Source organism: Colletotrichum destructivum, chromosome 11, assembly GCF_034447905.1.
Source record: "Colletotrichum destructivum chromosome 11, complete sequence".
In the NCBI taxonomy this organism is placed as follows: domain Eukaryota; kingdom Fungi; phylum Ascomycota; class Sordariomycetes; order Glomerellales; family Glomerellaceae; genus Colletotrichum; species Colletotrichum destructivum.
This window is the reverse complement of record NC_085906.1, coordinates 991,482-1,005,066: the sequence shown is the minus strand read 5'-3', so window position 1 is coordinate 1,005,066 and position 13,585 is coordinate 991,482. Positions and strand designations below refer to the sequence as shown.

Below are 13,585 nucleotides of genomic sequence, written 5' to 3'. Positions count from 1 at the left end.
ATTGTATGCCTGAGTTGATCTTTCTTCACCTTCGGTAACGTCAAGCACCCACATTTGGCCCCCCCCCACATTTGGCCCCCCCAAAAATGCCTCACCACCACCACCAGCCTCCTGTTTTCTCCAACTTCATCACATCACAACATTCACAGTTCTCAACCAAATGGCTTCATCTTTTCTATATACCCTTTTCTAGTCCTTATGGGCTAATACACTAAGTATAAGGTCAACCAGGCCTTAGATGCTGTTGCCAATAGCCAGTCTATCCACAAGGCATCCTCTAAATAGGGGATCCTAAGATCAACACTTCGTCATCAACTCCAAGGCACCCAAGCAAGGGCAGCTGCATTTTCTGACCTTCAGAGGCTTTCCCCTGATCAGGAGGCTAAGCTAGCTGAATAGGTGCGAATCCAGCATGCCCTTAGGCTTGCTCCAACCTATCAGCAGGTGAAGGTATTTGCAGAAAGGATCCTTCATACTATAGGGGATACAGATCCTCTAGGAAAGCAATAGATCCAAGGCTTCAAAAGAAGAAACCCATCAATCAAGGTCCAGAGAAGTCGCCCTATAGACTCTAGACGTATTAATAAAGCATCTACTAAGGTCATCAGGGACTAGTTCAAACTCCTCACCATACCAGAGATCAAGGGCATCAAACCAGCCAACAAATATAACATAGATAAGACTGGTATCCTTGAGGGCCAGGGATCTAATAGGCTGGTGCTGGGGATGGCTGAGACGAAGTCTGTCCGCAAGAAACAGCCTAGATCAAGGGCATAGGTGTCTATTATCAAGTGCATCTCTGCTATAGGCCATGCCCTGAATCCCCTCATCATATATAAGGGTAAGACAGTCCAGCAGCAGTAGTTTCCTCTAGATCTTAGCCCTTATAAAGGATGGCAGTTCACTGCAACAGAAAATGGATAGACTACAGACAACACTGCAGTTAAATGGCTGCAGAAGGTCTTTATCCCTTAGACTATCCCTCAGACTGCCTCCCAGGGCAAGGAGGCTAGACTGCTAGTTGTTAATGGCCATAGGAGTTACATAACAACAGAATTTATGTAGACATGTTATATTAATAACGTCTATCTCTTATTCCTACCACCACATACCTCCTATGTCCTTCAGCTACTTGACTAGTCAGTCTTTAGCCCTGTAAAGGCAGCCTATAGGAAGGAGCTTGGATACCTTAGTTAGTAGAATAATTCTACTATTGTAGGCAAGAGGAACTTTATAGGCTGTTATTAGAAGGCTCATCTAGCAGGCTTAACAATAGATAACATTAAAAGTAGTTGGAAATATACTAGCCTATAGCCTGTCTCTATGGCTAAGCCCCTTATAAGCCCTTTAATGCTCCCATCAACACCAGGGCCATCAGATCAGGCCTGCAAAGGGCAGTCTGGAAGTAAAGAAGCTGAAGGATAGGCATCTGCGTCATCTGCAGTGGCATGGTCGACGCCAAGGAAGATGAAGGATCTGGCTGGCCAACTAAAGCTATTCACAGAGCTGGATAATAATGCCTCTACTCAACGCCTTCTGTTTATAAAGGTAAAAAAAGGCTTTAGTGAGCAGGCATATAAGCTAGCCACTACCCAGCATAAGCTAGAGCTTCTGCAGGCAAAGGTTACAAGCACTGCAGTTAGGAAAAGAAAGGCAGTCCAGCTGGATCCAAACACCAAGTTCGCCAACATTAAGGACATCCAGAAGGCCCAAGTTAAGGCTGGCGAAAAAGAGGATATTACAGATAGATCCAGCAAGTCTGATATACCTAGTAAAGCTGAAAGCTGTATTGTAGTAGCATCTAGGCCTAGTCAGTAATTAATTAAACATACTGATGTTGGTAGGAATGCCCTCGTTTTTGGGGGGGCCAAATGTGGGGGGGGGCCAAATGTGGGTGCTTGACGTTATCGGCAACCTCGAAATCTGGAACTGTCGCATCGGTTGAGGGTTCAGCGACAACAGTGACCAAAGCCGTAGGGAATGACCAGAGCGTGTCTTTATCGTTTGAAAAGAACAGAAAAGAGTTCAGCTCCCGAAACAGACAGTAGCTGGCCCATTCGGCGTTGTTTCGCTCGACACGTGCAACACGTTGTCAGGAGTTATGACAGTTGCCATCGCAGACTCTTCAGCCACGGTTTGTTGCTGCATGACTTCCTGACAAGGCCAGTATATGCTCATGTCTAGGTCTCTCTCTGGCTGCTGGAGATTCATGTAGGCTTCGTGAGGGCTTGGGTTGCATTGGTTGCAGTTTTTCGAATCGAAGCTTTCTGCCGCGTAGAGTGAGTACGTCTTAGGAACCGCCGTGGCGAATGTAGTAGCGACGGCGTTGTTGACTTTCGGCCAATCTCCAATAGTCCGAGGACATGTGACAAGCATTGACAGGTTGCAGTCGTCGGGCTTCACCTTCTTTGGGGGCCGCGAGTCGGTGATGGTGGGAATTTCCTTCAGTTGGTGCTTGATGGGTCTAGCTGGTTTTCGGCGTGCGTTAACAGCGAGAATGCAATGTTTCCCTCTCGAAGCGGGCAAAAGTCTGTGCGGTGCATTTGGGAGCCTTGACGTTGGCTGGCGATGGATTTAAGGTGAAGTTTTGTGTTCCGGATGCCAGCACGTTTTTTCGGCTATTGCGCCAAGTGACCAGCTCGGGGACACTGATAAGGCAGGTAATATGGATGGCTACCTACCCGGGGCCGTAGGCCAAGCCAGCGAAAAGTTTGCTGTTTGAGATTAGCGGCAGATGATGAATATTAACGAGGGGTTTGTAGGCTTCGCTGTGGCGGCCGATCACGGTGTACTGCAACCACGTGATTGATTGGCCACTTTAAGAATGGCTGGGCTTAGGCAAAGCCAAAGTAATGTTGTTAATGAATGAAGAACTTGGGAGGTGCTGTGAGGGTTACGTGGTTTTATTGGCATGCTACTTACTTATGGTGTGGGTTTGTTGGCGCCAGGCGTCACTCTATGGTCGTCGTGTGGTCGATGTGCGAGCAGGACCTGGAGAAGGAGAAGAAGCGCGCACGGATGGGGAACCGCGCGAATGACCGTATTGCAAATGCACCTCTCAGACACACAGATTCCGTCGACATTCACCCTCTCGATATATCCAGGGCTTCGTTTTGTCGGATCTGTTTCGTAACGTTTCAGCCGTTTCTGCCATTTTCGCGACTACTCTGTGGTCCCGAACATAGCTGCAGTTATCGAGTCATGGACTGTGCCAAAGATGCACAGCTCCATTGAATCAGAGGGAGAGGCAGTCAGAGGCAGAGGCAGTCAGAGGCGGCTGTAGTCAGAGGCCACTGTTCACGTACGGCCTTTCTTACTGGTGTCCCTCGAGCACCTTCAGCCAGGGGTTTCAAATTTCCCTGCTCACTGTCCAAACATCTCGGTTACAACTGGGATGGCAAGGCATTTCGGCCAAACGCGGACTCCGGCCGCTGCTATACGCAAGGCTGTGGTTTCCTGCGACGAGCCAATTGCCCTTTACGGGGCCGAGACCTGGTATGTAGGCATGACCAAGCCAGCCCCTATCAGAGCCACCAATACCGACCGCAACCTTTCCTCCCAGACAAGCGCAGTCAGTACAGGCCAGAAGAGCTTTGCGTGTAAGGTCGAAAGCGTCATCACGATAGCGGCAAGGGCTATCCTGCCGGCCTGGAAAACTCCAACACGCAGCCTCCTTAGGGATGCTGGACTACCACCAAGCAGAGTGGCCCTGGAAGGAGTCCGCCTACGCTTCGCAGCGCGCCTAAGGAAGGTAGATCTACAGCACCCTCTTGTACTGAGGCTCTCCCAACGAGGGCAGCAGCAGGCGAAGCTTCAACGGACTGCAGACCTTGCACCAAAATGCCCGAGACCCGCACTCATCAAACCGCAGTACCTCCCAAGGTTAGAAGACCTGATAGTCTTGAAGACCATGAAAGAAGCAGCCAAAGTTTTCCAGGCCTGGCTATAGACCGTACCAGACAACCACATGGTGGTTTTCTCAGTTGGCTCCAGAGCGACGAACGGAGCCTAAGGATAAGAGTTTTTCATTTACCGCAGCAACAGGCGCGTGATCCAGGGCTGTAGGCGATTTGGTCTAGCAGAGGTGTTCGACGCTGAGGCTGAAGGGGCGAGGATAGGACTCCGGCGAGCCATCTTAACTTCCCAAAGCCAACCTATACACATCTGCATCGACAACAGCAGTGTCATCCAAGGAATACGGGGTGAGGCGCTGAACACCTCGCAAGCAGCGGTGCTTGAGTTCCAAGCCGCTGCTAGAATATACAACATCCATACCCACTGGGCGCCAGGGCACCAGGAGATTAAGGGCAACGAAGAGGGGACCGACTAGCCAAGGAGGGCACAGCGCTGCCGGTCCCTCTAGGCCAACTGGCTACGCTCTCCGGGATCAGACAGCTTGGTAGAGAGCGACCGAGAAATCAGCACAGACAGTGGTGGGGTAGAGAGGCGACCGAACGGTACACCCAGCTTGGACTGAGGCTACACTTCTGCTGCCCTCCTGAACTCGCTCTACCACGGAGCACCCTCCAACGCCTTGTAGCGGCCCGGTCGAGCAACGGGGACTTTGAACACTGTCACCGACGCTTCAACCACACCGAAGCCTTGCTAACCTGCTCCTTCGGAGAGGCAAAGGACGTAGATCATCTTGTCCACTGCCCAGCGACCTTGGCGAGGAGGCAGCAGTGGCCTACCGTCCACCCTTCTGGCGCGCTTGAACTCATTGGACCTATGGGATCTCTTGCGCGGTACTTCAAGGGACAAATTACTGACTGAAAAGGCTTTGAGGCCTTCCTCGGCGTGAAAAGCGTCTTCCGGAAGATCTGCTAGGGACGGCTCCGGCACAGGACCTAGACAGTCAACTTAACCCCCAAAGGGACCAGATGGGAAGTAAAGAATCTAGGGAACCAGCGGGAATCAGGGACATAAGAACGCATAGTAGACATCAGGCAGGATTTGGAGGACGAAAGGAAAGGCGATGTGTGAAGAACATGGCCCTAGCCTACGGCTCTGCGCGTTACATAACGTCGGGCACCCACTTATGGGCACCCCCCACATTTGGGCACCCCCAAAATGAAGCCATCTCCATCATAACCATCGACTTCAACTAATTATTGCACTCTTCTAGATGCCACCACAATACAGCTTCCAGCTTCACTAGGTAAATCAGACTCGCTGGATTCATCCGTGATATCCTCTTTTTCGCCAGCCTTAATCTGAGCCTTCTGGATGTCCTTGATATTGGCGAACTTGGTGTTTGGGTCGATCTGGACTGTCCTTCTTTTCCTTGCTGCAGTATTGGTGACTTAGGCCTGTAGGAGCTCCAGCTTATGCTGGGCAGTAGCTAGCTTATAGGCCTGCTTGCCGAAGCCTTTTTTCACCTTTATGAAGAGGAGGCGTTAAGTAGAGGCATTATTATCCAGCTCTGTGAATAGCTTTAGTTGGCCAGCTAGATCCTTTATCTTCCTTGGCGTCGACTATGCCACTGCAGACGACGCAGATGCCTACCCTTTACCTTCTTTGCCCTTAGACTGCCCTTTGCTGACCTGATCTAATGATGCTGATGGCTTTGGTGTTGTTAGGAGTAGGAGGGAGCTCATCAGAGGCTTCGCCATAGAGACAGGCCATAACCCTGTCTATTTCCAACCACTTCTAATGTTCTGCATCATTATACCTGCAGTACAAGCCTTCTAATAACAGCCTATAAAGTTCCTCTTGCCTACAATAGTAGAGTCATTCCACTAACTAAGGTATCTAAGCTCCTTCCTATAGGCTGCCTTCACAGGGCTGAAGACTGACTGGTTAAGTGGCTGGAGCACATAGGAGGTATGTGGTGGTAGGAACAATAGATAGATGTTATTAATATAGCAGAGCTACATAAAGTCCGTCGTTATGTGACTCCTATGGCCATTAACAACCAGCAGTCTGGCCTCCTCCTTGCCCTTCTGGCCCTCCTTGCCCTGGGAGGCAGTCTGAGGGATAGTCTGAGGGATGAAGACCTTCTGCAGCCATTTAACTGCAGTGTTGTCTGTAGTCCATCCATTCTCTGTTGCAGTGAACTGCCATCCTTTATAAGGGCTAAGGTCTAGAGGAAACTACTGCTGCTGGACTGTCTTGCCCTTATGTATAATAAGGGGATCAAGGGCATAGCCTAGGGCAGAGATGCATTCGATGATGGATACCTATGCCCTTGATCCAGGCTGTTTCTTGCGTACAGACTTCGTCTCAGACATGCCCAGCACCAGCCCATTAGATCCCTGGCCCTCAAGGATACCAGTCTTATCCATGTTGTATCTATTGGATGGTTTAATGCCCTTGACCTCTGGTATGGCGAGGAGTTTGAACCAGTCCCTGATAACCTCAGTAGATGCTCCATTAACACGTCTAGAGTCAATAAGGCGACTTCTCTGGACCTTGATAGATGGATTTCTCTTTAGAAAGGCATGGATCCAGCCCTTTCCTATAGGCTCCTTGTCCCCCATAGCACAGAGGATTCATTCTGCGAATGCCCTCACTTGTTGATGGGTTGGGGCAACACCAAGGGCATGCTGGATTCGCACCCATTCAGCCAACTTAGCCTCCTGGTCAGGGGAAAGCCTCTGAAGGTCTGAAAATGCTGCTGCCCTTGCCTGGGTGCCTGTGAGACGGTTGTGGAGGGTGGTAATTGGGATGCCATATTCGCGGGCTGCCTTCCTTAGGCTTTGGCCGTCTGAAACAGCCTGGATTGCCTGATTGACTTCATACTCGGTATACTGGGCCATAAGGCAGGAATAAAGGTCCTCTGAAAAAATGAGGTTATTTGCATAAGGTATGAAATTGTTGTGATAGTTCGAAGTTGGAGGAAGTAGGAGGCTGGTGGTGGGGTTGAGGCATTTTTAGGTGTTCCAAATGAGGGGGTGTTCCAAAAGTGGGTATGTTGACTTAACTCGAGTCCCTCATCTGACCTAAGTTGGTGGAAGAGTGTCAGGTTTCGAGTTGAACTTGCAGCCCAATAAGCGTAGACACCGCCAAGTAACAAACCGGGCAACTAACCAATGGGAAGTGCGGACCTTCAGGAGGGTTGCAAAATCCGGGGATCAGTCCATCGCTGCTCACTCGATCGCGAACTAGCCATTTTTCGGCAATCGAGTGTTACAGAGTGTCTCACTGGAGTGGAGACGGCGTTGGCAATTCATGCGTTATTGGACGAAAGTTCTAACAGCACCGCCTAGTCCGCCCCATAGAGTCAAAATAATAAGGGTGGGTAGTTAGATCCTTGCCAAGAATTGAAATATCAGCCACTAACGAAGCATATCATGCCAAGCTTTTACAACGCTAATCTGTTGACTTCAGATTCACGTCAATTTCGCTTAGGACGGCATAGAGCCAAGATGTGCTTTTGAAGGTATCAGGCTCTATCAAGGATCCGGGTTTATTCATAGGACCTCTGAACTTTTACTCTATTTTCTCCGCATTCCATCAATAAGATACTAGCATTCTTTGCTAGTGCATAGCGACAGATGACATTGTAACTACATAAGGTGAACACTAAGGTGTAGGTGGCGCAACAATTTAAGTATGGAGTAAAGTCGGGCATTTAACTGGGCAATGGCTTTTGATTTCTTTATTGGATAGAGGAGTCTAGAGATCGTAAGCCCCTTTTGGGCCCTGGATAAAACTGGAGCGTTTTGTTGTTACTGTGTAACATCGACAGGGTAAACGACAGGTTAATATTCTGTCCAAGTAGGGCTCCACTGCTACTTTCCTCATCCCACGACTTCATCTGTGTTACATTTAGAAGATCCTTCACGTATGACCAGTCAAAATGGATGATATACTGTATAACAGAACAACAATCCATCGTTAATGCCCACCCGCGTAGTGTTCTGGGATGAAATTCCATAGCGCGGCTAACTGTCTCTATGATTGGTTACCTACTGCCATCGTGAGTTAGTTTGCTTGTTGCACAATCCTATGAATCAGACGTTGTTACCAATCCCTGTAGTCACGTAAGAGTTTCCAAAGATGGCGTGCATATTCTGAAGATTTGCTCTCCCTCGGTTCCAGTTAGACGTTGGTGTTCTTCCCAATTAACTTTTGTACCTCTTCCTGTATCTAGCACTTGTTCTCTGTGACCTTCAAAACTGCTCTTCGATCTTGATCCCATTCCTCTTGGTTTCTAGCAGATGAGGTGACTTCGGGGTTTGAAGGACCTATACTCATCATTCCCATTGAGACCCACTCTGAAGAATTCATGGCATTTCATACTGAATTTCGCCAGGTATACACACAACACGCCAAGTTTTTTGCTGAGCCGCAGCATTTTCATCTTGACGTATTTAAACAGAAGTGACCCAGCCTCAGCCGCAGCGCTCCAATTCCATACATCTCCTGTGGCGCAGCTCTAGCACCTCTTCACGGAAGAACTCCATGTCGGCTACATCTTCGTGTTCCTCGAATCGGCGGCTCCTAACATAACCTGCTACTCAACCTTAAAGAACCCGTCCTTAATGCGTGCAAAGTTGAGAAACTTAGATTCGGAGCTGGATGTTTTGAGAAATCGATCGGACTTGGCGTTGAAGTCAAGGTTGCGCTGGTCCTGCCGGTCCGATTCGTGGACGCGTGGAAGATTCAACTGGTTGGCCGCGTTGCTAATCACCAAGTTAATGGTCAGGCACATATTTCGATGTCGCTTGATGCACCGGTCCTTGGTATCGGTGACATAGCCACGTCAGCCTCTGAGACGCTTTAGGTTGAGGACTGGATAGGACCTGGGATTGCGATTGATTTTACTTATGTGACGCGGAGGTACGTACTGTAAAGGCACGATTCCACTAACTCGCATCTTCCTCAATGTGACCTGTGAATGTCAAAGAGGTACGAGCTAGTGTGATGATTATTGTTCAACGAGAGTACGTGTTATTTTCGGAAGTTTGGTTTATATTCCCGTCAATCCGAGACGCCTCTTACATGCTGGCTAGTTTCTATTGAAGAACGATGACGTCAACATTGTGATAACCGTGCAGCGTTTTCACGTTGCCCTTCCTAAATGCTTCGTACAGTTCTTGGGCAAATTGCTCACCCCCTGCGCTGATGATCTCTGCGTAGGTACCTTTTACTTGTACGTCGTCTATGCTGACTTGGTGTTGGATTCGGATCGATTCGGTGCCAAGGTGTATTCCAAGGCGGGATAGGATACAGGATACAGCCCCAGCGTTGCCGTGCGGTAGGTTGATGATCCGCGCCACCGAAGGCAGTTTTGTAAGAGGCTTCGAGGTTCCCTTCATTGAGGGCTATATGCTAATGCGTCTAGTTACTTCTTGAATGAAGTCTCCATGCAGGTCATCGCACATACCAGACCAGCAGTGCTGTATATAGAGCCATCGAGTAGATTTCGCGGTGGTTCGTCGTCTTTGACGTGAGCAAAAACGCATCGCTCTGCTTGGCGGCACCTGCCATGCTCAAAAAATGCACAGGTCGTCATTTTGGTGCAGTTGGTGACGGGTACGCTATTTGGGGGCTGGCTCTTAGTAAAGAAGGCGTCTTATGGCTGTCGTTAGGAGAGCGCGCCTGATGATGGACGACTACCCCGCCTTCCGGGCCGATGTTGCTCCATGAAACCGGTTGTTGTAGCAAATCATTTCCCCCCCTAAACATTTTCTGCTAAGTGACTCTGCTTCGTGATGATCGGGAAATCGATGGTTTGAATCCTTCTGCTATGCTAATATTAGTGACTCTCTATCCGTATTTAATTCCATATCAATCGAAATAACTACGTAGCAGTGAATCTCGTCGGAAATTTGTCGCCACGCGTACGGGAAGTGCTTCAGAACTTTATTCGTCCAATGGCTAACGTGGTCTCAGGGGATAAATCGGTAGAAGAGGTCGAGTGGGGTTTCCGGTCCCGCCCGCATTTCTCGGTCCCGGGCTGCCACAAGGAAAGGCTTGAAGGAGTCCGGAGGCTAGGGGGACCGCGACGTGCTGGTATCGCAACTTTTTGGCGTATGGTCGGTAGTACAGGCGGCAGGTGTGTCTCCCGGAACGAGGTCAACGAGTCTACAGCTCTGTAGGGAGATGTCACAGGCGCTGTCAGTTGAATCAGCCTGGTGCTTAGGTGCCACCGCGCCAAAGTGGGTCTATTTTGTTACTGGCCCACACCGCGTCCTGATGCGTCTGTATCGCCCCCTCCGCCCCACACCAGCCTACCTAGGGTTGCTTTCCACGGAGCAAGCACTCAACCGATGAATTCGGCTTAGCAATGGTCCGATCATCGTTTTCTTACGTGTCGTCGACTGTGCCTGTTTGATTTAGTGATGCGTCGAGAACCTATTTTGGACAATCTCTAATTGTTCTAGAGGCACCGACGTACATGTGTCGGACACTAGGGGGGTCTCGGGAACTGTCGTGAAGCAGAACTGCTTCGGAATCCACTTTGGATTGCACGAGCCACACGTCTTTACTCACGTGACTGGCAGAAGATGACATCACCGCGGATCCACAACTGGCCTACTCATCATGACACAGACCATCTTGAAGTGTGACGAATAGTCAGGGTGGCCAGCGGAATATGCATGGAGTGAGCAGAAAAGAGTGTCTTCTTCGTACTAAAGAGTGGATGGGATCACCACAGGCTTGTGGGCTAATGCTATCCTAATAAGTCTTACAGAGCTAGGACCAGGTGGAAGTGACAGGCTGGCCTGTTTTAGTACAGTCAGACCGTTCTAAATGGGTTATGTCCATGACTCGTATAGAAGCATGCATGGATGTTGTCAGTTAGCCCAACGCGCTTAGTGAATGAATGCCTTACGGAGCGGTCTTTCGGACACAGTCACTCTCTAGAGTGCAGTTCGCTGTAGGGCACAGAACGCAAGTCTGCCCACATCTCACTCTGACAGTAAGAGCCAGTCGATCAATCCGAGGATTAAGGTACAAGTAGCTTCCTAGGATTAGGTGGAGGGGTAGTTTACTGTTCCTGGGATTTAGGGGGGAGCAATTTAACAATTGCAGGAATAAAGAAACAGGTAGCTTACTACATATGCCTAGGATTAGGGGGTCAGAGTAGGTCTCTGTTCCTAGGATTGGGGGGAGACATCTAACCGAACCCATGATTAAGGGGACAGGTGACCTCCAGTGAGCACGCTGGATACTGCTTGAAAAAGCAGTAGGACGACGTGGCAGACCTTCTCGTGGTGTCCGGCGTCATTAGGAAGGGCGGGGGTGGCGCGACGCGTCGCGCGCGGTCGAAACCGCCGTTGGATGGTGCTGTGAAGAACCTTTATCGGCACTCTCGAATCTACAAACTGACTAGGCGATCAACGACCACCGCAACACCCACGTCATATCCGAAGCCAACAAGCTACAAGGGGAATACTGGCGTAAGACTACCATCCGACTTGACATTGGCTGACGTCGATGAAGAGACAGGCAACCCTTTGGCCCATCCGGCTCTGGGTTCGGGAGGCGGAGGAGTCGAGTATCATGAGTCAATGGCGCGTCTCCCGGCAAGGGCTGGGAACAAGCCTACGTACTCTGTTGAGCGCAATGGAAGTTGTTAAGACCGGCAGGTTGACTTGGTGTCAGCAGACTTGTTAAGCCTCGAGCACAGGAAAACCGGCCAGACCAAACCCGAGGACACAGCGCACCACGATCGAACTCCATACGGCGGACATGGGTTGGGTTAGTGGACAGAGTGCGAGTAGTCATGCCGGCGCGGCGGCTGCCCTGCGCCTTTGCTCTGCGAGACATGGTCGGCTGCGATTCGGAGACGAGTCGCGGTAGCGGGAGGCTGGATCTCGGGTTGCGCCCGGGGTTTCCGGTGGGCCGTAGCACCGTGGTCGTGACCAGAAGGCAGCGGGGGAGCTGCTTTCTCAGTTCGTATCTGGGCCGTTGTGCGGAAGGATAGGGCAGGTACATCGGACACGCTCCCAGTTCGTACCTGGGCCGCCCTCGGGCGCGGTATCGCCGGTGTCTGGGATATCGAGATGCCATATCTCCCCGAGACGACGTGTTATCGCCGGTGGAGTGGCCCCTGCATTTAAGGCCTAGGGAGACGACACGGTGGCCCGAGAGGACGGAGGCGCATATCGGTCGGCTCAGAGACGGGATTGCCGTTGCGGCCGGCTTAAGGTGCAAACTTGGATGGCGCGACCGTATGGCCCGTACCGGATACGGGGCGGCACCGTCTCGGCTTTGCCGCGGGCCGAGACACTCCTGTGGGAAGGTCTCCAAGCGAAGCAATAGGCCAAATGGGTCGTTAAGGCGTAGCCACGGCCGGCCGAGTGGCTTCCCGGACGGAGTGGGTTGTTCGGGGCAATCAAGGAGCACGACGCCACAGAGTCGGGGTTGGTCCGCATCTGCACCGACGGAAGCGGCATCAACGACCACGCCGGCGCAGCGGCGGTAATCACAAACCCACCGGTGGATGACATCGACTCAAAGCGATTAGAGCGCATGGGTACATCCGCATCCTCCACGGGAAACGCAGCAGAGCTCAAGGGGCTAGTATTAGCGCTACAAATGGTTTCCGACATACATAAATCGTCCAACCGCCCTGTTAAATGCGCCATGTTCACCGACAACCAAGTCGCCATCCAAGCGTTACAAAACCCCAAGTGCCCGTCAGAATAACACATCCTCGTCGAGGCGATACGAGCACTCGAAGGAGTCTGTAGCCGAGGATGGGAAGTCCATTTTCGCTGGATCCCGGCGCATGTCGGTGTGCACGGCAACGAAATGGCGGATCAAGTAGCCAAAGAAGCCGCCGGAGCCGAAGCATGTACGGACATTCACGGCAACCACGAAAACTATCATCCGCCGGGCAATGAAATACAAGTGTTGCAGGCTGCTTGCCATACTTGGGGCGGCTGGCGAATGGGGAGCAAGGTCGATCATGGTCGGTGGTGTCCTGGGCTTCCTCGGTGACGGGCTCGCCGCCCACGTCGATCGTTCGTTCGGATCCTTTTAGGTGTACCTTTCGCATGCGGAGCGAGCACCAGGTTGCGTTTTGATCTTTCCAGCCGTTGATGCGCCAGTGGGTGTCATCGAATGTGGGCCAGTCAACGGTGGCCGTTGTTGGGTGGCGGCAACGCGACTACCTAACAAGGTTAATAAGGTAACAAACGTGGTTGAAGCGGCGGCCCCCAACCACTACCTCGTCCGCTTTCGACCTTTCGAGACAGATGTCGCTTCGCGAATCCCGTCGATCGTAACAAGGGTTGTCGGCCTCGAAGGTCATGATCAAACAGGTGCGTGAGCCCGGCTTTCTTTGCGGATTCTGCGCACGTAAATTGATGCGACGGTCGTGACGGGCGTCAGCGCACGGGGTGGGTATTATCCAGGCTGCTGACAAGGCCCAGGCCCCCTCGGTCGTTTGCTGATGACATGGTACTGGCGGAGGACGCGCGCAAGGCAGATTTCGACGCGCTTGCTGTTGGTATCTCCAAGGTGGACAAATGTCAAAGTTTGAATGACAAATCGATGTGTACGGCCGAGCCGTCCTATACGCGCACCTCAATCAAGTTGGCGACTAATTTAGGAACCCTTGCCAAGCCCGTCCCCCTTCTCTCCAGCAAGCCAAACAGGGAAACAGCGCACATTTCACATCAGAGTT

General features: G+C 51.2%; 2 protein-coding genes across 2 annotated transcripts; one reads left to right on the top strand and one right to left on the bottom strand.

Moving 5' to 3' along the window:
* Positions 1-8,698: 8,698 nt before the first annotated feature.
* On the bottom strand, positions 8,699-10,115 carry CDEST_15394 (Putative Zinc finger, CCCH-type). Its single transcript, XM_062931550.1, has 2 exons — positions 9,332-10,115; positions 8,699-9,269 (listed from the first exon to the last, which is right to left on the bottom strand). The coding sequence occupies exons 1-2, from the start codon at positions 9,458-9,460 to the stop codon at positions 8,961-8,963; spliced, it is 438 nt and encodes a 145-aa protein (XP_062787601.1). The 5' UTR covers positions 9,461-10,115; the 3' UTR covers positions 8,699-8,960.
* Positions 10,116-12,426: 2,311 nt separating this feature from the next.
* CDEST_15393 (uncharacterized protein) lies at positions 12,427-13,407 on the top strand (the record flags this gene model as incomplete). Its single annotated transcript, XM_062931549.1, has 1 exon — positions 12,427-13,407. One exon carries the CDS (start codon positions 12,427-12,429, stop codon positions 12,601-12,603), a length of 177 nt encoding a protein of 58 aa, XP_062787600.1. The 3' UTR covers positions 12,604-13,407.
* Between the last annotated feature and the right edge of the window lie 178 nt (positions 13,408-13,585).

Bases quoted from the DNA above. Each gene is read 5' to 3' on its own strand.
- CDEST_15394 (XM_062931550.1), bottom strand. From the start codon at position 9,460: ATGACGACCTGTGCATTTTTTGAGCATGGCAGGTGCCGCCAAGCAGAG. The intron at 9,270-9,331 runs GTATGTGCGATG...ATTAGCATATAG, and splicing joins TATACAGCACTGCTGGTCTG to CCCTCAATGAAGGGAACCTC.